At 44.5% G+C, this 27615-nt stretch overlaps 2 protein-coding genes across 2 annotated transcripts in view; one reads left to right on the forward strand and one right to left on the reverse strand.

Moving 5' to 3' along the window:
* The window catches only part of CNKSR2 (connector enhancer of kinase suppressor of Ras 2), a 205900-nt gene extending 196331 nt beyond the window's left edge, over positions 1–9569 (forward strand). The window contains exons 21-22 of the mRNA XM_058800636.1: positions 4643–4839; positions 7874–9569. Coding sequence (XP_058656619.1) covers positions 4643–4839; positions 7874–8089 — 413 coding nt within the window. The 3' untranslated portion in view covers positions 8090–9569. The remainder of the gene's footprint in view (positions 1–4642; positions 4840–7873) is intronic.
* KLHL34 (kelch like family member 34) lies at positions 8792–14158 on the reverse strand. The gene has a single exon (XM_058800638.1). It carries the CDS (start codon positions 13559–13561, stop codon positions 11774–11776), a length of 1788 nt encoding a protein of 595 aa, XP_058656621.1. The 5' UTR covers positions 13562–14158; the 3' UTR covers positions 8792–11773.
* Between the last annotated feature and the right edge of the window lie 13457 nt (positions 14159–27615).

A 27615-nucleotide genomic window follows, 5' to 3' on the forward strand; every position in this document is an offset into this window, starting at 1 on the left:
TGTGTGAGAGGAGTTGCACAGCCAAGGAAAGTGCGTCACTGAGCAGAAAAGGCAGCAAACAGAAACGAGGAGAGTGGGAAATGGAGAATTCCATCAGGATGGCAGTGGTGTCCATCAGTCAGGATGAGAAGTCTAAAGGCAATGGGGTTGAGCCTGGGTGGTGTCTGGAGGCACTGGCAGAGACCAGAGGGATCCCAATGACGAGCTTTGATCCTTGAAAAACATCACCTTGTTGGCGGGGTAGGTGACAAAATTTATTAACTGTCCTTACACAGGCAGTTCTGTTCACTCAGCCCCACCTGAAATCATGGGCTTCTCTGGTACCTCACTGAAAGACAAAAACCATGCAAGATTGTGGCAGCTTGAGCTTTAGCAGAAAAGGGAATCACAGAAATGCAAGGACCTCCACTGAAAACTGCTGGAGGTTATTCCATCTATTTAGAGCAGATTTATGAGAAGTGTGTGCCTAGAGATTCTCTGTGGCCAGAGAGCAGTGTGTTAGCCAGCTGGGCTGCAGTGACCTTCTGCAGGGTTCTAATTCAGTACCATCTTCCTGAATCATCAGTTTACACAGACCAATCATCTCTTGATCCATGTAAATACCAATGGTAACTTTCTGTCTGGTCACTTTTCACAGAAGTACCTTATGATCTTGGTTTATAAGAGGGAAATAATGGAAAGATGAATTGTCAAACAGAGCCAGGAGGTGATTACACTTTAGTACATCACAGAGCTTGGTGCTTGCTCTTTTCAACAGCAAGTGGCAACACAGTATGAGAAGTCCCACCAGTTCTTTCCTGAATGCCAAGAACCCAAACACCTGTTGGAGTTTTACCTAGTCAGCTATAATCTTCATCTCTCCCTCCTGAGAAAATGTAAAAGTCGTTACAAACATTTACTGCATTCTAGGAACTGAGGGCAAAGTACAAGAAGTTCAGAAACTTTTCCTATAGAAAGCAGAATAGTGAAAAATAATAATAAACACAATGTTTACTAGACAAATGTACTCATTGTCTCCAGAACTGAAGCAAATAACTTTAGATTCACTTGAAGACAGCAGGAGCTTCTTTGTAACAAAATTCAGTGCCTGTATATTCTTGCATTTGGAAGACAGGGCTCTCACCAAATTTAGATCCCATGTGCTGCAGTTTTGCAGCTTTATTTCTGCTCCTGATTTACAGAGCTGTTCAGGCTTCTGTGGGGCTGGGGACAAAATTAAAGCTTCAGAGAAGACACCCTGCTTTTCAGCAGTATGTGGAAACTGTGACCTGTACAGTGCACTCAGAGAAACAGGAAAGATGCAACCCCCTACTCAGCAGCTGAATGAGTGTGAAAAACAACTGTTGTGTTGGCTGCTGGTCTGAGGTCACCTGCAAATCCTATTAGACCACATTTTCTAGTTAAACAAAACATTACCAGAGGTCTTATTCCTCCTTAACGAGACAGCCATGCTATAAAAGCATGACTTGCATGCAAATCCACCAGTTTTAAAAAAGAAAACATGTTTTAAGCTCAGCTCTATATCTAACAGAATACCTCAGATGCTTTATGGTGCCAAGGGTTTCACCAACACCTACAGGAAATCAAAGGCTCTAACAGAAGGCTGAGGGAGGGGAGCTGTGTGTGTAATCTCATTCCCGCCCACTGAGAGCCATTGAGAGCAGCAGCATCACCTTCAGCATTTCTCTGGAAAATATTAAGGGCTTGGGATGTGTTCTCATGCCACCCACTGCCATCTCCCCCACCATAGGTGAACAAGGCATCTTGCCCTCTTTAGAGCTCTCCCAGCCTCAGCAGCAGCAAGGCATTGAAGGGACTTGTTTTTCTTCCCTCCTCTTTCCTCTTTAGGAAATCCTGTCCCCTTTTTGACATGCTGCTCACAGTGACATCACCAAGTCAGTGACAGAGTGTGGGGGAGGCAGCCCCAGCCTGTGGAGGTGATGTTCTGATGCCTTCCAAAGACCTCCTGCCAGAGTTCTGCTGCCCAGCCCAGCCTGTGTCCTGCCCCACAGTCCTGTGCCCTCCCTGAGCAGCCTCAGAGCTGTGCCCATGCAGGGGAGGGCAGAAGTCCTGTGTCCATGCTCCCTCTGAGCCCACATGGAGCCTGTCCCAGGGGATGAGCCCAGGCCAGAAGAGTGGGGAGGGAGGGCAGGACAAGCCTCCCTGGCACAGGGTTTATAATCACAGGGGCCATGTTGCCATCCAGGTTCATTAAAGGCACTTGCATTCAGTGTTGAACCTTAGGGTTGAACTCAAAGGCTCTATTGTGCCATGGTGGGGAGTTGCTCTGTTTTAGGAAGCCATGGGTTTTTGATGGCAAACCTGGTGGGATGGCTGGCTGCCAATCCAGGCTCTAGATCACTCTAGCAAAGTGAATTTAGATGGTGTGGAACCAAAGTGCTGGCCTGCTGCTTCAGCAAGCCATCCCTGTCCTGATCCCCCCAGGTACAGCCTTGGCAGTGCTGCTGGGGAAGGGACACCTGAGGGAGGATCTCTTTTGCCTTGCATAGCAAGAGATGAGGAGAGAGAGAGAAACAGGTGTCAGATCCTCCCGTGTCAGACCAGGAGGGAGTTTCCCTTTGCCCTTTAGCAAATCACTCCCTTCCACAGCTGTCAGACTGGTGGGCATCAGCATTCAGCAATAGGAACTAATAGAGAGATCCCAAACTTCTGACCTCATTGCTGCATAGACTTCTCAAGAAAGCATAAAAATCAAGACCACAGAAGATTTTAACCACTTTCTAATTATTCAGCTGCTGTATGTTTTGCCCCTTAGCCTATTAGATTTAGTTTTAATAAATTTTATATAGTTAAATTAGTTTTAATAAGAAAGAAAATCACAAGAAAACGAAAAGCATCACATTTCTATTTTATTTCAGTTCTGGCCACCATTGACAGTGATGAACCCTGCTCACCAAGCAGGGTAGCACAGGATGGGATGATTTAGGGAGCTCAAAATAATTCCATCAATAAAAAGTCTCCAACCCTTCTTCACTTCCATATCTCTTTTAAAAAATTAAAGTGTGTGCTTTAAAAACATTTCCCTTCTAAAAGGCCAAAGGAATAAACTGATGAGAGATGAAGCAAGATTAGTTGCTGATTGCAAAATTCTTGGATTGTATAAAGATCTCTACAAATGCAAACACTTCTTGTGATGTGAGATTTGGGTTCCTGGAGTTCTTGCCTGAGCCTGAGGAGAGTTGTTGCCCTCCTGCATAGCATGGGCTTAAATGGGAGGTGGCCTCAGGCAGCTCTTGATGGACTAAAAATGTCACTTCTAAACACAAACTGCTTCTCTCTTGGTGACTGATAACAAGCCCTCTAATCCCCTGAGGACACTGAGGCTCTTTACTGAAGGGTACTTCTGTATGTGGGAAACTTTCGGCCGCTGGAAATGTCTTGGGTCAGTCACAGGGTGAAGCTGATGCTTGGAACCAAGCAGCCTTCCTGCAAGAGCTTCTGGGAGAGCCTCTTGAGGCCACAGGCACCACTGTGAGAGCCAGGAGTGCCTGGGGAACCCAAGGCTGTGGAGCAGCCAGGAGGCCACAGGCAGTGCCTGGGTGCTGCATGAACCTGTGTCAATGTGCAAGGGACAGCAGGGACAGCAGGGACAGGGACGGCCAACACTGCCCCAAGGGCTGCCCTGGCTGCTCCTGATCCCCACTCTGCTAATCCTGGCTGCACTGGTGCTTGCAAAGCTTGTACAGAGTCACCAAAGAGTTTCCTCTGGGGGAAACATTGTGTGGAAGGTTGAAGTGGTTTGATGTTTTCTAAGTGAAGCATTTCAAATGCTCATATCAGAGTAACACTTCATGCCCAGCTTTTGCTTGGTTTTGTTTTTAAAGAAGCAAAACCTTTCTTTTTTTTTTTTTCTTTTTAAATGCTGTCAGTACTAGTTAGAACAAATATTTTAAACCTGTGATAACTAAATACTTCTCATATTTCTGTATTTTGTTATAGTACATTATAAATATTGATTTTTTTTTAAACCAAACCATAATGCAAACAGCTCTGTTTTGCTTTGCCATGCTGCCAGGTCATGCTTGTGCTGTTATATTTAGTCTCTAGTTTGCTGCTGAACCATGAGGTAATAGTAAAGTAACAGACCAGCATAAGTGACAGCATTACTGACTATTGTACAACACTGCTGAGTTCAAAACTTAGAGACAAAAATAAGTGGACTTTCTTAGGACATGTCATTCCAGAGCCACCATCACATATTCTTGAGTGCTGTTATCAGCATTTCCAGTCTGAGGTGTGATCCCTGATGGGCTCCTTAGCAGGGGCTTCCTCTGCTTGTAACAAGGAGGTCACCAGAACTAAGTAACTGCAGTACCAGAGATCTGATTTCTGGTAGTAAGTCACTGCACCTTGCACTATTTCTCTTTTTTCCCTGTTTCTCTGCATATCAAGTTTATACATTCTTGAAAGTTTTTCCCCCTTTCTTGTGAAGGCAATAGCAAGAAGGAGCAGTGGCACCCCTCCTTTCTAGGATTTAGGAGGTGTGAAATATTCTCTTTATGGTCTAGTTAAACATTTGGCAAAGGTTTTTGATAGGTCTTCATGTAATCACATTAATGATGCGTTGTTGCTTTCTCTATTTCTTCCTCCTTTTTTTGTTTTCCCCTTTGTCTCATTACAGTTGAAACTATAGAGGAAAAAACAGCAGACTCCTTGCAAGATTTGTACAGAGCCTTGGAGCAGGCCAGCCTGTCTCCTTTAGGAGAGCACCGGATTTCCACTAAGCTGGAGTATAAGAAATCTTTTATAAAGAGATGTAGCGACCCAGTAGTCAATGAAAAACTGCACCAGCTGCGCATTCTGAAAAGCACTTTAAAGGTGAGATAAAGCAGGGAGGAAAAATCCTGCCCCAGGGTTGGATTGGGCTGTATTGTAATCAGAGATTATTGTGTGCAGCTGGAGTCCAGGCTGAGCCCAGTGTGCAAACAAGGGAGACATGGGGAAGCACTGCTTGAAAAGAAGAGGAAAAATGTGCCTGGGAGAGCAGTCAAAGTGAGGGGATCAGTTTTAATTTCTTTATTTTCTTGAATTTAATCTCAGTCAGCTGCTCCTCCTCTAGCTAGTTTAACAGAAGTTGACACACCAAATTATTGGAGGAAACCTTAATCCCTTTTTTGTCCCTGAACGTTTTGATTTACCAAAACACATTCACTTTGTAATTGCCAAAGTCTGAAGTTAGACAAAGCCAGCCTTTAGAAGGGAACAGTATCTCTTGCAACACTTCTCTGTTTTCTAATTGATGAGCTTGTCCAGGAGGAAACTGTGTGCTTGCTTTCTGGTAAACTGATAGGATCATTGTATTTAATCAGTAAGATTGATTAAATAAGTGATGATAATGATAGATTTGAAAGTTTATCTGGTAATTTTAAATGTACTACAGCTCTTTTAGCCTCCTTGTCAGCTTCCTTTGTTACAGCAGTTTCAGTTATGCCCTGATAGAGATTTCAGCAAACAATATGCTGGATTTCCTCAGGGACCCTGTTAACTATATTAAATTACCACATTTTAAGCCACCAGATAATTTTACAGTGCATTTTGTAACAGCTTTCATCAAAGAGGGCTTTATAAACATTAATTAATTTAGTTTTCTATCACCTAGAGAAGCATTTAGACAATATTGTTTTCATGCTGTGGGGCTCCCATCCTGAAAAGAAATCCTACATGTGCTCAACTTTCTGTACTCTATCATCTCCTCAAAGGGAACTTGCATTATTATTTTGGTATGCAAGTCTTTGCAGGATTGAAGGCTGGCAAAACAGGGCAGCATTCACAGCTGTCCATGACTTCTACAAGCATGAGAAACTGAAACAAAATCTCAGTGCCCTCACACACATCAGGGTGGCAGGAGGTTCACGCCGTGGTTGTGGGTTTGTCCCACGGTGGGGTCACACCCCACAGCTGTGGTGCAGCACCAGCAGCCTGCTGCCGTGTGAATTGTCTCTTTGTTAGTGGTTTTTGATACCTGAGATGCATTATACCAGTGGCTTCCTGCAAATGAAACTGCTTTCCTTAGGGAAGTCCAAAACACAGCACAGCCTCTTGATCCAGCAGTGCTTGTGTTTGTTCTTCTCTGGAACTTCTTTCCTTTGGACCAAGCAAACACAATTTTTTCATTCTCTGACCATGAGCTGTATTTTCTAAGCCTGTCAGCACTCTTGTTTGGACTGTGATTGGTGCGAATTATTGTTATGTACATGAGACCAATAATGGGAAATGCAACAGCAGCAAGGAGCAAAGACAGATAATTGTTGTTTTCTGCACAGAGCAGCAGTGTAGAGTGACACATGCTTGGTTTGCAGTGACATCATGCTAACTTGTGACTGGCTGTATTACAGCCCAGAGCTCCACCTCTGCCATACTCTTGGCAATTGTATCAAGCAGTAGCTGCTGCTATTTCCCAATCAATTAGTCTTTCTTTCCATCAGTAACTTTGATTTCTCCTTCCTGAATGCAGCCAATTCCACTGGCCTGTTGGCACTGATATTCTGAACTCTCCTTGAATTTTATCCTACATAATAATATCCAGAGACAGTCCTCCAAACTGCTTCTGGCTCCTGATGTTCTGTCTTCTAAGTCATTAATGAAAGACTCCTGTGCTCTCTATCTTGTGATAACACAAAATCATTCTCCTGTCATTGAGTATGAGCAGCCTTGGCTGGTAGTGCAGAGGTGTGAGACCAGCCACAATCTGTGAGAAATAAGTTATGGCAGCTCAAGCAGAGATCTGGTGACCAGGAGTTCCCATGGTTTCTTTTCCACAGCTTGCTCTCAGCTTGCCCTCTCTTTCTGGAAATGAGTATTCTAGCAGGTAGTGTTAATTTGCTGTTGATTGCACAGCAATGGAAGCACTGCTTATGGAAGATGTCTCTGACCCTTCTGATCTGTCCCATCATGCACAGCTTGGTATTTCCCGTTGCCATGCTACCCAGAAGGGTTTAACATACTCATAGCATGGACATGGAAAATGTGAGTTAGCCATGAGGAGTGTGAAACCCATCTTGCAGGGAGCTTGGAGGGGGGATTGCTGGTGGCCAGGCCATTCCTGTGCTGGGGAGCAATGCTGGGAACCATAGGTGTGTGTTAGCTGTGTTTCCAATGATTCTGGCTGTGGCATCCAGCTTCCTCCACTTGCAACAACCACGAGTGGCTGTGGGTACATCTGAGGCTTACTGTGACACTCAGCTCCATGAACAGTCACCAGAGAGGGTTCATGGTACAGTCACTTCCCCTGCCTCCATGGGGCATAATGAGGCACCAGCAACTGTGTTATATTTTCCCTTTTTCTGCCTTCTCTCTGCCACATCAGTGGTAGAAGAGGTTGCAGCCAGCAGCCCGTGGCATGCAGTGGATCTGCAGTGAAGATGAGCTCTCATTCCCTGGGACTCCTTGCACAAACCTTTGCAGTGCAGAGCTCAGGTGCCCCATGGCAAGACTGTAAGGAGGTGTAGCTGTGCTGTGCCTGTGTCTGCATCCCACACACCCACACAGAATTTCTGATGTGATCAAGAGCAAACAGATGGCACTTCGCTGTGTGAAACCCATCCTGAGAAATGCAAGCAGCTAACAGTAAACAGGGCAGGGCTTTGTCTGAACAAGGGGGCAAGTGGGGGAATAGGAACTCTCACTGAGGGTTCTGGACAAGGCAAGGGAAGCCCAAGTCCCACAGGGGAATGTGGGACACCCTGTAGAAAGGCTCCTGTGTGTGAGTGCTCAGAGATCAGATAGTCCCTGTGCTTTCAGGGGCTCTGAGGCTTGAGCTGTACCCTCCATTCCCTGCTTCCACCCACATGATTGATGTTGTCACTGACTGATCCCTTGCATTAACTCTCTGCTTGTTCCTTTTCTCTCACAGGCCAGGGAAGGAGAAGTAGCCATTATAGATAAAGTTCTGGATAATCCAGCCTTGACGTCTAGAGACTTTCAAGAATGGAAACAAATGTACCTTGATCTCTTCATGAACACCTATGAAAGCAGCCCCCGGAGGGACTCTGTTAGTGCCTCATCTGAGGTTGAAGCACTTATAGGCTCCTTAGCACACACTCACTCTTACATAGAAACACATGTATGAAGGTCTCTCTTTCTGTCCATTTGCTACACCCCAGCCCTTTACTTAAGTGCATAAAGTAGTTTTTATATCAATATGTGAGAGCTCTAGTAAATTATATTTTAATGTTACTCAGTTGTGTGAAACCTTCAATGGTCAACGGTACCACTTCTTTAATGAGGATTTGTATATTTTATATGCTACCAATGCTCTGCTTGTGTTTACCTTCTGTGAATTAAAAAAAAAAAAACATAATCTTTAGCTATTGAAGAAAAGGATTTAAAAGCATTTTTGGAAGACTGTGGCCTTCATGCAGGAAGTTCCACATGCTATAAAGCTTTTGTTATCAAAGGTCATTTTTACAATGATATTTTATATTATATAATTCCAGTATTGCATTGCATTTTTGGAGTGCAGGTACTGTTTTGGTGGTGGGAGAAAACCAATTTTTATATTTCATGAGAAACTCTAGGAGTTTTCTTAAATAACAGGGAAAAGGTATAATGCAGCTGTTGTGTTTCAGTTTTGTCAAACACATAAAAGGGTAAAAATCAGCAGACAAAGAAATTACTAATGTGAGTTTAAGTGTCAAAAGGTTAGGTCTTATTTCCTTGTGCTTTTTTAAAGCCTGCTGCTTAGGTTTACCACCATTGCAAAGGGATGCTGGTTTGTATTATAATTAAGACCAAATTGTGTGTTGTCTCTTAATCGCATTAGGTTGATTTACAAAAAAAAAAAAAAAAAAAGAAAAGAAAAAGTCATGGTACTGTGATTGATGAAGCTTTTGCACTGAAGGTATCAGTATAATGTGCAGATTTTGCAAAAGAGAAAATACAGATTTTCAACATCATTGGTAGCAGCATTTCTTTAGCCCAGAACAGCAGCAGTGGAACAGGTTTCCAATGAAATGCTTCAAATCTGAGATGCTTTGAAGATTCCCACAATAGAAAAGGAGTGAACAGGATTTTTCAAGTAGTTTCCTGTGTGTTTTCTGAGCTGTGAAATTTGGCTGTATTGTATGCAGGAATAATGTGTGATGAGAACAGAATTGAGCATGAAACCTGAAAAATAACCGAGGAGTAAAAAAGCTTCTGGTTTGCTTTTGAAGGGGAAGGGATTTCTCTGGGCTCTGCTGAGTTCACAGGCCAATAAAAATGTTTTAAACTTCCATGAGATTTGTTATCTGCTGAAAACAACCCAGTGAATATGAGGGGAAGTAGCTCCTTAGAGTTAGGCACGTGCCTGAAATAAAAGTGGGAGGGAACTCTTAAATCATATGTTTACTTTTTATGAACTTGGTTCTGAGAAATGTTAAGAGCATGACACAATATTTCTGCTGCTGTTCAGTATTTTGCTGCGTAAGTAAGGACTCATGACATAATTTAATAATACTCATGTGGAAAGAAAAAGCCTACTTTATAGAGTTGTACTCTTAACAAACTTGAGACTATTGCCTGTACAGCTCAGTGAATGTACTTTAAACTTTATGAACTCTGATATTTCCTGGCAGTTATATCCATGAAGGGATGAAGGAAAGAATGGATGGATATATTCTCTCTCTCTCTTTCTTTCTTTCTTTCTTTCTTTCTTTCTTTCTTTCTTTCTTTCTTTCTTTCTTTCTTTCTTTCTTTCTTTCTTTCTTTCTTTCTTTCTTTCTCTTTCTTTCTTTCTTTCTTTCTTTCTTTCTTTCTTTCTTTCTTTCTTTCTTTCTTTCTTTCTTTCTTTCTTTCTTTCTTTCTTTCTTTCTTTCTTTCTTTCTTTCTTTTCCTCTTTCTTTCTCTCACTCTCTCTTTCTTTCTCTCTCTTTCTTTTCTCTTTTCCCCCCTTTCACTTTCTTTTCCTCTTTCTATCCCTCATTTTCTACCTTGTTATTGCTTTTGGATTGCAAATGTTCTGCAGATTTTGCACAACTGTACAGAAGAGTGGCCTTTCTGTAGCCCATTTTCAGTAATCCTATATTCAAGTTGTCTGGATGACAAATCGTGTATTAACATTTGTATAGAATTCTGGATCCAGTGTAAGATTTGTACTATTAGAAGAATATTGTTTGTATAAACTGGACATTTATTTACTGCATGGGTACTGACTTGTATATTAAATTTGTGAGGTTTTTGTAAATTTCTCTTAAAAATGCTTGACTTGAAATGGATTGTGCTATTGTTCCAAGCATTTAGATTCTCTTGCTATTGTTTTACTGGACCAAAAGTAAATATATTCATATGAAAAACTCTTTATATCTGATGGATGTATATGCATATTGTGTAGTTGATTCCTTGTCAAAACCAAGGCAGTTCAGAAGACTTAGATCTGTTGCTATGCAACAGCCATTCTGCCTGCACTTTACATTAGTAAAGTTAGCTTGATTGCTTTAAAGGTGAAAATTCAACATTACAGTTTTTTAAGCCAGTCTAGTGACAAAGAACATGTGTCCTCTCCATTGTGCTGCCTTCTTTTAAGACTATTAAATGTTCTTCTATATATATTTTTATTGTATTAACTCTCAGCCTAGAAAGGGAACACTGTAAAAATGAAGTACAATAAATTTAGCTTTTAAATGAACATTTATGGCTCAAGATTCACTTTACTCCACACCAGATTGATTCTATGTCATCTGACCATTTTGTCTGCATTTCACATATCCATGTATCTTAAAGTGCCCCCTTGTGACTTCAAACACTGCCAGTGTGGCCAGAAGGGAGTGACACTATTGCTGATTTGTATGTAGGCAGACAGTGAGTAAAGACTTCTGAAAACCTTCAGTTACCTCCCTCCCCTTTGTACTCTTTGATGAAAGTAAACCTTTTCTGACTGCAGGGTTCTGTCATGCAGCAGTTCAACAGCAAGGAAGCATTTTGTCCTTATGAGCAGGTGTGATAAAACAGCAAATGGTGCCAAGGTAAATGCCAAGGTGTCAGTGACATCCTGTTACTCCTGTGAGAAGCTTCTTGGAGGCTAAGGATAAGGATAAGGATATCCACTCAGTTCTTGCCATCTAAGCTAACACAGGGCTGGGACGCAAAAGAAATGTACATCACCAGTAGTGTGCATCTTTAAAATAGCACAAAATAAATATCTGGAACAGATGCCACTGAGAGAGAAATGGCTTCTATCAAACAAACACTGTTTTAACTTTCAGCTGTAACTGAATCTACGCAGTGAAAATTCCACGCCTCTGTCCAGTAATTTCATGCTGGTTAGCTAAGACATTCTTGCCTAGTAAGTAGTATATCAAATAATACCTTTTCCTTGGCAATACTTGCTACTAATTCTTGCAGGCATCAATTTTCTAGTCTTTATACAGCTCTCTTTCCTTTTGCTTAGCCATAGCATAAAACTCAATAGCACTTACCAGCTGGGAAAATTACCTTTGATTAAGAAAACAGAAAAGACGGATTATATTTTTTAATATTTGAAAAATCCCACTTGCAACACCTACTAATTGCTATCTAGGTATTATCCAAAAGTCAAGGATTACAATTCTCACTCATCACCTCTAAGCAAGCTACTTGCTACATCCTTGTTCAGTGAGATCAGCTTCCAGCTTTATAAATCCTAGATGTGTTTCCTGTGCTGGAGCCAGATTTTCTTGCCTGTTTCCACCAAGCATTTGGCTTATCCAAGCAAAACTTCCACTCTCACATTCAGAGCCACTGCAATTTTCTTCTTCTCCAGGACTGCCCTGGGATGGGCATTCCTCAGCGTGGGAGCTCAGCAGCTGGGCAGCTTCTTCTGGTGGCTGTCACTGTCCTGCTCCTCGGCCACCTCGGAGAGCTGGAGCACGGCACACTGCAGCCCACACCAGGGCAGAGGGGCCTTGCAGATCTCCTCCCAGCCATCGTTGTCGATGTCATAGCCAACCACGTCTTGTGTGGAGACCTCCAGGGAGTTTTGCCACTTCTTTCCCCCAATGAGAAGAGCTGTTTCCTCCACCACTGCCAGGCCGTAGGAGAATCGATCGTAGACCAGGGGTTTCAACCGAGTCCATTGGTTTTGATCTGGGTCATACCTTTCTATTTCAGAGAAAGGTTCATATAATCCCAGAAAGGTGAATATGGATCCCCTGATTGTTGCCATCTGATGCCCAAACCGAGCAATGCTCATTGGGGCACGTTTCACCCACTGCCCTTCAAGTGAGCTCAGAGAATAAACGTCATTGCTGGTGCTGGCTGGGGCCAAGTACTTGCCCCCAGAGATGTATATGGTGTTCTTGCAAACAGCACTGGCATGACCATGGATCCTGCATGGCAATTCCCTGGCCTTGGTCCATCTATCCCTGCTAATATCATAGACTTCCACAGATGAATGCAGCGACCCGTCCTCGCCCCTTCCACCAATGGCAAAGATATTCTTGCCTAGGACACAGCAGGAAAACTGGCATCTCTTTTCCAGCATGCCCGTGATTTGGGTCCATGTGTTAAATCTTGGATCATACCGATGGACCTTGTTTGTAACCAATAAGGTCTTTCCAACTTTAGCATCACCCAGGGTACCAGTTTGTATTTCCCCCCCCAGGACATAGAGGAAGTTCCCCACCACGCACACGCTGTGGTTCTGCACCCTGTCCTGCAGCTGGGTGAGGGTTCTCCATTTGTGGTTGTAAACATCAAAGGCCACCACATCGGTGACGAGCCCCTCGCTTGCTGTGCCTCCCCCCAGCAGAATGATCCGAGTTTTCTGGTTCCTCAGCGTGGTGGACTTATCCTGCAGGACAGGCTGTTTGTATACAGATGTGTGATAATTTATTGCTTTTATGATCATGCACTTAATACCTGCTGAGAGGGACACTTCTGACTGGGTGTAGGTTTTTCTCAGCTCTTCCACTGGGATGAGACCATATCTTATGTGCTCTAAAAGGCAGCTTGCATGATCCAGTCTGGATTTATCCCACTTCAACCACAGCAGGACAAGATTCAACAGGCGGCATTCTTCCACCATGGGGAGATCTGCTGATTGAATCACTGCTAGCAAAGACCTGAAGTTCAGCTCGAGAAGTCCTGACAAATCCAAGTCCAGCAGCTTCCAGACATTTTTGATAATGTATTTTTCTGCAGCTGCTAGGGCATCTGGCAGGTAGAACTTCCTGGCCACGTTGGCAGAGTAGCAGCAGTTTTCCAAGGCAAGATTTTTAACCAAGTACTGATTGCACAAGCCGATAGCATCAGTCACTTGCAAGTAGCTTGCAGCTTCCAAGGTATCCTCCAGGCTTTCAAAGGAAAGGGGCAGCAAGGATGTGTAAATGAAATCCAGGATGTGCTGGAGCCCAGTGGGTGAGACAACTTGTAGGTGAATGACACTGGCTTTAGACTCCTGGGTATAACTTTTGAACATGGCTCGGAAGTAGTCGCTGGAGCATGCCAACAAGGACTTGTGTGCAGGAAACTCATTTTCTTTCACTTTCAGCAAGATGTCACAGAGAAAGCCCTCTGATCTCAGGCTCTGGTATTGGGCGAGCACGGCAGTGCAGTGTGCTTTGCAGTAGGACAGGAAGTAGCTCATGGCAGACAATGCAATGTTTTTCCCTTGAGCTATTAGAGCTAAAATGCAATTAGATACTGAAACAGCTGCCTCACTCAACAGCCATTGCTTGAATGCCCAGCAGACCTCCAGCTGTTAGAGAAAAGCCCAGCCCAACCCAAAAAAAACCAAGTCAGTCTCTTGCCTAGCATAGGGGGACAGTTAGTAGTTTTGTAGTGAATTCAATTCATTCCTTTATAGAGAAAATAGCTGAATGTGTATCAGCTGTAGGATGCTTACTTTTCTTGCCTCCACACGTTGCACAAGGATGAAGGGTCCACGGTTGTGCCCAGCACTTGCTTGGCTGGCCATCAGGTGACAGATGAGGGAGCTCGATGACGGTCCCAATCAATGGCTCTCCGCGTCTGTTCGGCCGTCAGCCCCAACCCTTCCTGCTCCACAGTCAGATCCAAGGGATCCTCTCTGCCTGCCAGCACGTGGCTCTGAGCACACACAGATGAGAAGAGAGCACCGACTTTGCTCCTCTTGTTTGTATTTTGAACTCTGATCAGTTGAGACGTCACCAGCCCAGGACAGCAGCTCCTTTCCGTCCCCTTTCCGTCCCCTTTCCGCACGGCCCTGGGAAGCCTCGGCCGAAGATCAAATCAGCACCCAGGGATTATTACAGGAACATTTTCTGAGCCCATAAATCTTTCCCCGGCAGCCACTAAGACAACCAAAATACCGTGATTAGTCACTGGTCCGATTTGACATGCATTTCTGGCTCTTTGCTTCACGTGACACCTCCGTGGCTCACAGCTACCAGAATAGCCACAGGCTCATCCCCTTGTCCCCCTCGCCTGGGAGCCGCCCCGGGCGGGTGAGAAATGGGGCCAGAGGAGCTTCCAGCGACAGCCATGGCCAAAGCAGCTGACTTGGAATGACCTGGCTGGAAATCACAAGGGTAACACATTCACACAGAGTGGGGACAAAAATAGATTCCCCCAGTTCGGCCATAATAAACCAAATTCTGTTTATAGAGAGGGCTTTGCATAATTGTGCTCTCAGTTAACAGCTGGGAGCAAACACGGAGCCCCCAGGAGTGGGTCAGCGCTGTCTCGCTCAACTTTCTCACTCTCAGTTTGTCCTAATTAGAAGCACTTATTCAGGGATTATCTCTGATTTTCACCTGGGCACTTCAGGGTCTAATTTCTACCAGGAATAGCAGCTCTGGGCAGGCTACACATTCTGACCTCTTAAAGCTTGCTTTTATTTCTTCTTTTTTTTTCCCTGCGTAACTCTGGGTGAAGATGTTCAGGAATTTCCTCCAGACACCTTTCTTTTCAAATCAAACACCCTCAGGACTTGCAGACCTTGCCAGTGTTGATAAATGCCTGATCATTTTGCTGCACTGTGAGCCAGCAGACTTGGGAGCAGAGAAGGATCCCACAAGACTGGAAAATTTCACTTTTTGCTTAAGCCGAAGGTAAAGCCTTTTTACTGTATTTGTTTATATTTATTTATGTGATGTCATTAAATTCTGGCTTACCCCTGTAGCTGAGCAGTGTTTGGAGCTGACTGGATCCTAATAGGGGCTGTGCATGCTGTGTGACTGTTCCAGTGAGCTTAAACTGTCTTGCTAAACAGACTGATACCTACACATGCTCTGCTCTGTCTGTGGGGAAGGACTCCAAAAACATCACTTTTTGTTGCTGTAGAGCTCTGAAAATGGATTTCTTGCTTGAATCCACTTCCCATCATGACATTATAGACCACAAATCAGGATCCTGCCCTTTGCTAGCAACACAACATGTGTGGGCAGTAGGGATGAAGGAGAAAAGGGATGCTTGCTTCTTTTTCCCAGCAGTTTTGCCAATGTCCAAGCTGGGACAACTCTAAGGTATTTCAGGTGTTAGTGAAACTGTGCAGGTGATTCCAAGCTTCAGTTTTGATACTTCTCCTGTTCTGGAAGTAGAGAACAAAGGCCAGGTACCTCTGTCACCCTTGGCAGTCACAAGTCCTAGTGATAAGGGACCAGGCCTTAAATGCTCCCACTCTTAGAGGGGCTGCTTTCCCCTGTTAAACCCTGGCAGGTACCAGATTTCTATAACATGAGATGCAGATAAACCTCCGCTGTTTTGAAATAGCAGGTGGGCACTGCACATCACAATTTCCCTGGAGCCTGAGATGAGAGGCAACAGTTCCTGTCCTCCACCAGCCTTAGCCTGTGCTGCCATAAGTGCTCTGACACAGCCACAAGTGCTGCACAGGGAGAAATGGGGAAAACCCAAAACCAGAGCAGCAGAGAGGCCTCTGTGGCCCAGGCCAGGCTGCCAGCCTCCCTCACTGTGGCGCCCCAGCAGATGTAGCCCAGCAGAGCTGAGCATGGCTGGCTGGGTGCCTGGGGTGCAGCACCAGGAGGGATCCTGGGCACAGAGCAGCGCTGCTCTGCTGTGGGGCCAGGGCCAGCAGCCCCAGGGCACTGATGAAGGGCCACATGTGCTGGTACCATGGAGTACCTGAGGGCTGAGGACACATAAATCAATCCATTTCCCCTGCATCCAGATTTGACCAGAAAGAGGTCAAATGTATGGCTTGGCCAACTGAGGGTATTGCCAGCAGCAGCCAAGGAATATTTCTGACCCCCATGTGACACTCCTGCCTCCCAGGTGATGCACGCCAGTCCAAGGCAATGTGCCTTTTCCTCACCCCCAGCAAGGCACTGCCTGTTCTTGCACCAGTTTGGCTGGAATGTGTAAAGTGCCAGCACAGCTCCAGCCACAAGATCTGTAATTTCAGAGGCCAAACGAGGCCTGAACGTCCCTGCCTGTGGCCAGAGTGACTCCATGTTAACCCCACCAGGTGTGCATCACTTCATTTCGGTTGGGGAAGATGAAACAGGAAAGCCTTATAAATATGATTGCCTGGCAAAATATTTTGAGAATATAGAAACTATAAGCGAGATTGAAATGAAAGCAAGTTTTGAGATCCCTTAGTTACTGAACAACGGGAAAACAACGGTGTGGCCGGCTGAAGGTAATCCCCTTTTGATGAAACAAGACCCTCTGCTTGCAGACAGGTCCAAGAGTCTGAGCAGACCCTGCCAGCTTGGCAGAAGAGGTCCAAAGAGTAGTTTTTAGGGTTTAAAATGTAGCATAGTATGGTAATTTAGTGATTCTTATAAGTTGTATAGAAATGGTATAGGATTTGTATATTGTACTACATTGGTTAAGTGAGAATCAGAATATTCAACACAGACGATGATTTATTGTATTGTAACGGGAACTTCGCTGTCTTACCTCTTAGCTCTTACCTCTTGTCTCTTACCTCTTGCCTTTTATGCTCTTACCCTCTCATCCTCTCTCCCCCTCTCTTCTCTTGGGCCTGAGCTGTGGCTGGCAGCTCCCAGCCCTGCACCCAGGCCCTTTGCAATGAACCCCAAATCCCAGCAGGGCCCTGCACCCAGGCCCTTTGCAATGAACCCCAAATCCCAGCAGGGCCCTGCACCCAGGCCCTTTGCAATGAACCCCAAATCCCAGCAGGGCCCTGCACCCAGGCCCTTTGCAACAAACCCCAAGTTCCAGCCCTGGCTGCAGAGATCTCTCGTCTCCGTTCCTCCTGACCGTCCTACCCCCCATCAATCCTACACCTTTCCAAATGAATTCCAGCTGTGGGTGGCTGTTTATACAGGTCAGCTTCTGGAGCTGATTTAACTGATTTAACACCAGTGCCAGGTAAGCAGGTCCCATAATTGTATGCAGACTTGCTGTGCTATTCTCTCTCAGACCTACTTCATCTTCATGGCAAGTCAGCTAATGGAAGTAGTAACAATCATGATCCTTATAAAGCTGTTTATTTGCCTGGAGATTTTTTTATCCTTTGGCTTATAATTGAAATAAAACCTCATCCTTTCCAGTTCCTTGCTCTGGAGTGATAAAAAAATTATCATTATCAAAATGAGGTTTTTCCCTGCTTCACTTCCAGGCAGTTAGCCTTGTCTAACTAGGGAGCCTGCTCAGCCAAGACCCTCCATTGTCAACAAACAAATTATCTTCATGCAGAAGCTCAGGTCTGCAGCACCTTTGGAAGAATATTTAATGTCCATTAGTGAGAGAACAGATGGTGACTAAACAGCTGACTTACAAATCTCAGCACCAGACCTAGCACTAAGTGGGATGCAGTGAAACCAGGATCTTATTTTCCTTGGGCATAATTTGGAAGATGAGATCTAATGTTTGACTCACTAGATGATGCTTAAAATTAGGGAAATATTAGTGTTTCAATGATGCTGATTTGTTGGGAATAGATAATACATTTTTAATCATGTGCATCATTTAGACTTTAAATTAGATTTAGATTTCAGGCTTTCAGCATATTTTCTGTTGAAGTTATTGCTCTATTACAGTAGGCAGCCTGAAATAACAAAAACATTCAGATGTGTGCTGTGAAAAATGCTGGCTTCCACACATGCAAAGGTTTTTTGCTATACAAAATTGAAAAATGGCCCAAGTTGCAATGCCATGTTCAGTTTAATATTGCAAGTAGGCCATTGGTTAATAAACAATTGAATCATTATTTTAAATGTTGCCCATTATTTTTAAGGGTAAAGATTATAGAAAGAGTTGTACAAGTGATACTAAGCTCATTACTAACAAGTGCCTTACTGTAAAATATTTGTTTTAAAATTCCACAGCAGAGGATTACCAGGCTACATTTTGTTCCAAAAGAAATCAATGCAGTCCAGAGGACAACAGAGTAAATATTTCAGATGCTTCATAATGTAAAAATGAACAAATAACAGCAAAATGAGCCAAGTAATGAGTGTAGCCATACAGGTTTCCTAGAAGTGCTAATCAGAAAGATCATATTGATTTAAGTTGTCTTGCAAAAATCATTGGACTACAGTCTGTTCTTCATCCTTGAATAATCATTCACAGTAGTATTTGGGTCAGCACATCTATTTAAAGCAAAGGATGTTTAGCCCAGGAAAGCAGCTCTTAAGAGCAAAACAGTAAGAGGGAGGAATTTTCTTGCAGCTAAAAGCAGTGTCTGGTGAATTATGTCTGGTACAAAAGCAAAAGAGAAGGTGCCAGCTTGCACGAGGTGGGCTTAGCTGTGAGGGTTCCATTGGGGCAGGGGGAGGCTGGGGCTGCCTGTGGCTTTAAGCAGTGTCCCAGTGGTGCCCTGTGCCCACTGTGCCTGTGCTGAGGAGCAGCACCAGGCAGAGCCTCCCCCAGCCTGGTAGAGAAGTTCTGCAAGCCCTCAGCACCCTGTGTCCATGCCTGTGCCACCCCAGAGGGATCTGGGGACAGCCAAAGCTCTGAGTGCAGGGCTCTGTCTGCTCGTGGGGAGAAGAGAGGCTTGGTAGGGTCAGCAGCCGGAGCAGGGATCCAGGCAGGGCTTGCTGCAGGACCATGGCTGCTGGGCCATGGCTGTGTGGCACTCCTTTGTGCTCTGGAAAAAGAGGAGGAAAGGAGGAATAACGCTGGCACACCTGGGCTGGGAGTGGCCCTGTCCCAGCTGGGGCACTCCAGCATAGCAAGAAAGCATCCTGTGTCAGATTGTGAAAGGCAACATGAAATACCAGACTTTCAATCAGACAATGCCTCATTTATTTCCTCTCTCTGTTTTTTCAGGTTTTGTTTGCCTCCCATGAAGACAGAAGCTGTTCAAGTTTCCACTGCCATCTCAGTGGGTTAGACATGAGCTTCCTTGGTGAATAAAAAACAAGTTGGAAAATTTTAAACTTGGGTTCCCACTCCAGAGCAACTGCAGTGGGATGAGTCAGGCACTGCAGACACAGGATAATGAAAGAGAATGTGTATTTTAATGAGCCCATTTCAGAGCAGATGCACTAATAGCTTTCACAGCATCTCTCAGCTGAGGGTGGAGGGCTGCTTGGGGTTCATCTGTTCCTGTCATGGCCAGGTGGCACCAGAAATGCTCTGCATTGAGCCCTGACTTTCACCCTGGGCAAGCAGGGCTGTCTGGGCTGTTGTTGGGGACCTGTTGTTGCAACCCCTGCCCAGGGGCATCTTCCTTCTGCACCCAGCTCAGGGGTGCTCACAGACACCTCTGGCTGCTGACCTTGCACACCATGGGTATGCACAGCCCTAGCTGAAGCTGCTCTGCTCATGGGTCCCTTCTGCACATATGGAATCCCTCCTGCTATAAAAGGACCATTTCTGACCCCAGTGTGGCATTCCTGCCTCCCAAAGACCTCGGGGCTGGTTGAACCGTGTTCCCAGCCCTTGTCTGCTTGGGTACATGTAGTGGCAGCAGCTGCAGCCTGGGCTGTGTGAGCACTCCTGGCAGGAGAGCTGGGCTCTGCCTTTGCCCTGGCTGGACAGAGCAGCCAGCACTCCCTGCACATGCCCAGCCCACCCTGGCCTGATTCCATGGTGATCCATGCATCCAGCACAAAAGCCCTACAGCTGGGAAACACACCTCAGGTCTAAGAGAAGGATGAGGACGTGGGGACTGGCCTCCCACAGTTCACTCATCTTTGAATGCATTTACCTGTAATTAGAAGGAGGATGAGTTTTTATAAGGATAGAGATGTAAGGTACAACCAGTGCTCTGAGACCACAGAGGAGAAAATTGACATTCTCCTGTATTGGGACACCACAGAGATCAAGTAAAGCTGCAGTGTTGAAGAAAAGCTGCGTGTCTCTGAAGCCAAGGTGCTTTTCACAAAAGCTGTTAGGATTCAGCTCTACCATCCTCTTTGATTTCCTAATTCACATTCATGCAAATGTTCTCCAAGACATGGACTGTTGGTGAGCAAAGTAAAGGTTACAGTGCAGTCAGCTGCTCTTACTGCATGGGACAATGAGATCCTGATGTCAGCTGATCACTGGAAGTCTTCCTGGAGTCTGTACAGTATTGTCATCACTGCTGTGATCACTGTCAGCAGCACCACCACACCACTCACTGAGCTGGACTTGGTCCCTCCATGTCCTGTAAGTATCAAGCTTATCCTTGGGATTGCGCCTGCACATGCTGATCCTTTTTCATTTATTCACAAGTTTTGAGAGTGGGAGAGCACCCATGTGTGAAGTGCAGCTGGAATTAATTGCACATGCCAAAGGATGAAGGATGGATGACAAACCCCCAGGTGTCTGGAGAGCTTTTTTCCCTCAATGATTCTGACTGAATAAAGCCATACTGGAGTGTGACAAAGGCATTGATGGAATGTGTGTCATTTACCCCCCTGATCTTCAGGAGTTACTGACTGATGTGTGACTAGCAAGCCTCTCTGATCACTTGTCAGGCTGATCTCAGAGCCAATCCATAGTGGCACAAGGTACTGGTGGCCCTGCTCACCAAAAAGGGAGAGAGACAACTCCCTCCACCAGACATGGTGTCTAAATTCCACTCCTGAAAGAAATTCCTAGGGTAGTTACCAAAACTGTGTATGCCAAATTTTCTTCCCCAGGCCAGAGTCCCTGCAGACCATGCAGGATTTCAGTCATCTCCCCTCTTTCCTGGTATGATCTGGATGCCAGCTGGGCATGCACATAAACTGTGGATAGCAGTGAGCCAAAACCTTCATCTCCAAGGACCTCTCCGAGAACTAATGTGTTGCCAGGCTTGCAGGGGCTTCTCAGGGGTGAAGAGAGAGACGAGAATCTTGACTTCATGATCAGAAGGCTGGATTTATTATTTTAAGATATATATTACATTAAGACTATACTAAAAGGAATAGAGACAAAAGTTCAGAAGCTGCTATGCTAAGAATAGAAAAAAAGGAATTAGAAAAAAAGGAATGAATCAACAAAGGAGCTCTCTCTCTGATCTGTCCCAGAGAGAGCTTGGCCCCTGATTGGCCCTTAATTGTAGACATGGAACATGGGCCAATCACAGGTGCACCTGTTGCATTTCACAGCAGTAGATAACCAGTGTTTACATTCTCTTTCTGGGTTCTCAGCTTCCCAGAAGAGGGAAAAATCCTAAAGAAAGGATTTTTCACAAAAGATGTCTGTGACACTAATGTACTATGAGCTCACTTTTATTAATTTTAATTTGGAGTTCTTATGACAGGAACAATGCAAATACTGACTCCTCATGGAAGTGCAAAAAAACCCCACACAGTATGTCTTGCCTGCACAGAAAAAACACACAGTATGCCCAAAACAGCTTGAAAGGCTGTTCTATATTCAGCAAGTTTATTTTGGTCTCATCTGTCTAGGATAAGGATTGACATAAGTGACTCTTGAATGGAGTGACCACTCCTGCCCTGAGCCCAGCAGTGTGCAGCAGTGCAGCAGCATCTCCCTGGTACAGCAGCTGAGTGCCCAGGGGGACCTTTGCACTTTGCCTGAAGTGGGAAAATCATTGCTGTGTGTTAGTTCTTCTGTCACACCCAAGAAAGGAAACCACAGACAAGTGAAGAAAAAGCAGGTGAAGACAACAGATGGACCTGAAACTCTTTGGGAGGAAACACAAATTTTGAAATGTCTGAGAGCAACACAAGTTTTGAAATGTCTGAGAGTAACCTTCCTATTCTGCCAAGACTCACCTGCCCATTGGACATCCAGGTGGCTTCAGGGCAGGGGGTATCTCTCAGCAGAACCAGGGGGGATCTCTCAGCAGAATCTCAGCAGAATGTCTGACACTGTAAATCAGGACTGCAGCAGTGCCCCCGGGGCAGGCACACACCCTCCCCAGGAATGGGGTCAGCCAGAGGGGTGGGCTGGCAAAACCCCTCCTGCAGTAAAGAGAGAGCAGCCTTGGGGGCTGAGGGTGGGGAATACAGCTCAGCAGGATGCCAGGTTCTGACAGAAAATTCTTAGTCCTCACACACAAAAACCCAGTACAGCTGCACCTTGCTCTTTCATTTAAGAAAGCAGCACTGGTGTCAAGGAACCTCCTCTGATCCCAACAGAGCCATGTCCAAGGGGAGGATGCTAATGAGAGCTGAGGTTCAGTGAGAAATGTGGTTAAATGGAACTACCACACAATCGTGTCAGTTCCATATCCCAGCATTGAAAGGAGGAAGAGAATAAAAAATTATTGTATATGCCTCAATTTTTTTTAAAATTACAAGTAATGACATAGTTAATATTTTCTGGAGGTCAATCAAGGACATTAATACAGTGATTTAGGCCAGCTTGACCAAATTGAAAGGGTCTAACTATGGTTTCCCTACCTTCATCCTCTGCCAGTTTTCCTCTTTGCTGAACCATGGTCCAACAAACAAGTTACCACAAAGAAAATCTCCTGAATTTGCACTGTGAAAATGACAAATGCGGTCAGAAGAAACCTGATTTCAAAAGGTGATTAGGTTTATACATGTAGAGCAGTAGAGAATCTCTCTGCCTGCACCTTCATTTAGCTCACAGTAACATATGAATATGCCTACAGCACTGACAAAAAAAAAAAGAAACCAAAACAAAATGAAACAAAAACAAAAACTACCAAAAGAAAAGTTAAAATATTAACTTCACAAATTAGACTGGAGGCAGACTTTCAGCCCATCATTATGCAGGCAGATACTATGCACTGCTGGTATAGCACTTCATTACAGCAGCTAAGTCAAAACTTCTAAAAAAAATTGGATTGTATTAGGTAAATTCTCCCATACTTCCCAACAGCAGCACCATAACATAATTTCCAGGGTTTGAAGATTGCATTTTCTGGGAAGAAAACACTCAAATTCAGGACATACCTTGAAATAGCCATATGCACTCACTTTTGACACACACCAGCTGTACATATAAAATAAACAGTCTGTGCACACAAACTGCACACCCTGATATTTCTGCTACTCCTGACTGTGGTTTATAGGCTGTAAGTTGAAAGTAGAAACATAATATGAAAGCAGTCACCATACAATCACCTGTCTCTTTTTCCCCAAGCAGGTTATTTGCCTTTGATGATATAAAATTGCTCTCAGAAGTCTAACAGATCTTCTGCACGGAGCTATATTTTGCAATTTTCTTCAAATGAACCTTATGGTTGAATAAGTGTTTTTCAGTCCAAAGTTTCCAGAGTTGTATGGAAATGGAGATTGGTTTTGGTTCCTTCAAAGCCAATAGAAATTTTGCCATCAACTCTGGAACAAGCAGAAGCAGAAACATAACTTTCTTAGCACAGAGAAGCTTGGGAGGCTCTCTCAGCTTAATTTTTCAATTATTATTTCAATTATATGCTGTCTTTCTCACCTGATATGCAGGGTATAATCAACTCCCAATGGTCCTGTTAGAATAAAGGTCATTTTAAAGATCAGACCCTTTACAACTGAGCCCTTATCTCCCAGAGAAGAGAGTCTGGTGAGTTTCTGCCTACAGCACTTTATTTTTAATGGGTTAACTCTTGCTGTGTAGAGATTGTCAGTGGCTTGTAAGGAGTGAGCAAGGGTGGGGAAGGGCAGCAATAATCTCTGCTGGGATGTTCCCATTCTGCAGCCTGCACTGATGCTTTAGGGAGCAGAGTCCTCAGGCACCAGTGTTATGGGGGTGCCCTGCTGATCTCACCTGGGTTACTCCAGAAGCAATATTGTTTCCTACTGCTTCAACTTCTGGAAATGTTTAATTAAATTTTTAATAACAATAATTAATTTTAAAAGGTGGATTTTTTTCCCCTGCCTGTCAGATCAGGCATTCTCCTGATCTTCCTCTTGTTTTCAGAAAAGAGTTATTGGAGAAAATACTGAATTTCTGCAGCTTCTGGAACGGCAACACATTGCCATAAGTCCAGAAAAAAAAAAATCATTGCAGAGAACTTAACTTCCTATAGGCTATCTGTGGTTTCCCATGTACTGAAATTCTCAACTGAAAAGACAAACAAGAGGATAAATAGGCATAGCTAAGCATCAGAAACAAAAGTATTCAGGTCACTTTCAAAGGCAGAAAGAGCAGTGAGAAGCCAAGGTCCCATCAGGCAGCTAAACAATCCTAATGGCCACTGCTCCTCATGGCAGTGTCCTTCCTACTCACTAAAATGCTGTGATTCTGTCATCAAGGTGACACCAAACTGTTGGATTTGCTCAGGACAGTGCAAGGGGCACTTCTGAAACACTCAGAAGGTGCTGGAGACTGCCCTCCCATGAGGCCACTACTGTAAGGCACTGCAGTCAATAAATCCTTTTGCTCTTAATTGTTTGGTTTTCTCTTAGAAACAAATATTTACCAGCTTCTGGTTTGGACAGTGTTCTAAAGGTCACAAATGCTATCTCCAAGGGGAGCCAGGCTATTCAACGTTCAGCTATTTAACCTTGGCTTCCTGGGGCAGCCTGCACTGCCATAAAAGCAGGCATCACTATGGGATGAATGTGCAGGGATGGGAGGTAAAGTTCTTCTCCCCTTGGCCCACCTCAGCATGTTATTTTTAAAAGCTTATGTGTTCAGTGATGAAAATAGACCTCTTCTTTCTGCTTATCCTTTTGGGTGGGTTTAATATGTTGGGTGATAATGGTACGCCAGGAAATTAGAATTACTTTCTCATTTAAAAAATGTGGATGGAGGGAGGAGAAAAGGATTTTCTTGTGATTGTTATTAGTAGTGAAAATTTGTATTAGGAATAAAAAAGGCTTCATGTTCTCCAAAACAACTTTAGTCCTTCTACATCCCCTACACTATAGGTGGGAAGCTGTAGCTCCAGCAAAGCTTCAACTCAGCTACTGGTCTCAGCTTCCTAAGACTATTCAGACATGAAATTATCTCTATCAGTATTACTTATACCTACCTTTCACTTCATCATGACCAAAAATTCCAACCAGGAGAATCGCTGGGGAAGGTATAATCCAACTTTGTGCCTTGACTCTTTTCAGCATAATTTCTAATTACACCAATCACTGCACACTCGTTTGGGCTCCTCACTTGTGAAGGTAAAAAAATGTGTTCTGAGCTGCACTTTCTGCATGGTGAAGTGGTTTGGGGTTTGACTTCTAAACTTTGGTCATCTATCCTCTTCCTTTTTTCCTTGTTTTGGTTTTGATCTGTTCTCTAGTGGCATTAGAGAAGGTGGAGCCTTCTCTCCATCCTTCTCTGGACTGGGAACCACTAGCTCTTCTGAGTGTGAGCCTTCTTGCTTGGGTTCAGCAAGAACCAGCTCACTTTCCTTTTTTTTTGTCATCTGACCTAGAAAAATCACAAGAGACCAAGGTCCCCCCTTGCACGTAGATCAGTCATGCCTTGGGAAATACAGGGTTTGCTGTCTCACCTCAGGGAGGGAAATTGATATGGTTGTCATAATTTTCCAATTTGCATATGCAGGCCAATAATAACAGCTTTAAATCAGGTAAGAATTTCTAAAAGTAAAGATAACAAAAGGCTAGGACAAGTTGCCTAGGGAGGTTGTGAGGTTACCATCGTGCATGGCATCATCTCTAAAATGTGCTGCAAAAAATATATTCCTTACAAATCTGCCTGGAGGCAAGGAGATGGATTAGATGGCATTTTGAACCTCTCTGAGGGCTGTACTTAAGGATCTTCTGCTTCTAATAAGTGTTCAGTCACAAAGTCCTCAGGCTTTGGTGATTCACACAAGTGATTTTCTAAATAGAGGTGCTTTACTGAAAAACAAAAGCTTTAAATAGGAGAAAGCCTGGGATGCATGCTAGTGTGTGGTGCTTAGGAGACATCATAATTGCTGTTTGCAAAATTTATAAAGCATGTCAGCAAGCTGAAAATGTACAGGACAGAGGGCATGCAAAGTGTCTGCCTGAAAGCACAGCCTCTCTTCACAGGAGGAGCCATTGGAAGGCCAGTGCCCAACATCACTGCTCCTTATAAAGCTGCTTCCCAGAGATGTCATGACTTGAGAACTTCTGCTGAGACAGATCCATAAAAATGTATTTTTGACAACTGAATGCAATAGTGTGGAAATTAACTCCACCATCACTGATGTCAGAGCTAGTTTTTTCTTGTTATTTCTCCTACATGTCATAAAGATGAATAAAACAGGTAATTTTCTTTTTTAGATTGGTAGAGGAGAAGTATTTCTTGCTCTGGATATTAGTAATTTGTATATCCAGATGTCACTTTCTTCTCCCTTTTCTTGAGAGGGAACAAGGTGTGCAAAATATCACTAAGCCAAAAAAAACCAACAAGCAAGACTAACAACAGCCATCTGCTTCTGATTCATGCTGTTCCATACCAAGCTGAAAGAGGTGCAGCACAGAGACCCCCCTTGAAGAACTGGAAGCTGCTCTTGGTAAAGGTTTGCCAGACAATGCAACAGCAGTGAGACTGCTGGGGTACAATGAGACAAATTCTGGAGGAATTGTCTCCACACTGACATAGATTGTGTTTCCTGAAATCCTGCAATGCAAAACCACTTCCCCATGATGCTGGTTCACTTCTGCTCCAGCAGGACAGAATGACCTCACAGAGGAAGTCACAGCCACACTAAAGCTCACGGAGGGATGAGACAGTCCCAGCTTTGTGGGAAAGGACTGGAAATCCTGGCACTGGGCTTTTCCCTGAGAGGTGTGAGGAGCTCCCTGAAGGACAGCAGGGCAGGAAGCCCCAACCAAGCAGGCTAGATGGTACCATCCCAGGAGAGGGTAGCAGAGCTGGCAGAGCTACCAGAGCCTGGGTCTTGCTGAAGGGAAGGGGAGGGAAGGAGAGGAGAGTTCCTGGCCTGCCTCCACCGCAGCAGGAAGGGGTTTTGGAGGCTGTGGTCCCACTTCATGTCCTTCTGGATCAGGCTCCTCCAGAACTCCTGACCTGCTGGGGCTCTGTTCCAGGTGGAGGCTGGTGGTAAATCCATGGTGCACAGCAGCAGAGCTTCACCTGCAGCTGACCTGGCCTTTGGGTTTAGGTGAGAACAACTGATTTCAGCTGCCTGGCTGGATGTGTGGCATACGCAGAGCACGTTCCTCTCCTCTCAAAGGCAAGGGAAGATCCCACACGTCCCATTTGAGTCATGACTATATGAATTTGATGTCAAGTGAATTTTCTCAACTCTGTGGTGCCGTCCAGTATCATTTTCCTAATCTCTACAGAGCTCTTACCCCTCACACTGCCCCACCTGTTTGCCCTTACTGTGAGGATGCTCAGTAACATTTTATTGTAGAAACAGCCATAGCAGGGAGTTAAGGGGTGGCCTCATTCAGAGGTATTAGTGGCTGAGTCACTGGGATGTCATTC

The sequence above is a fragment of the Ammospiza caudacuta genome, chromosome 2 (genome assembly GCF_027887145.1).
Source record: "Ammospiza caudacuta isolate bAmmCau1 chromosome 2, bAmmCau1.pri, whole genome shotgun sequence".
Lineage (NCBI taxonomy): Eukaryota > Metazoa > Chordata > Aves > Passeriformes > Passerellidae > Ammospiza > Ammospiza caudacuta.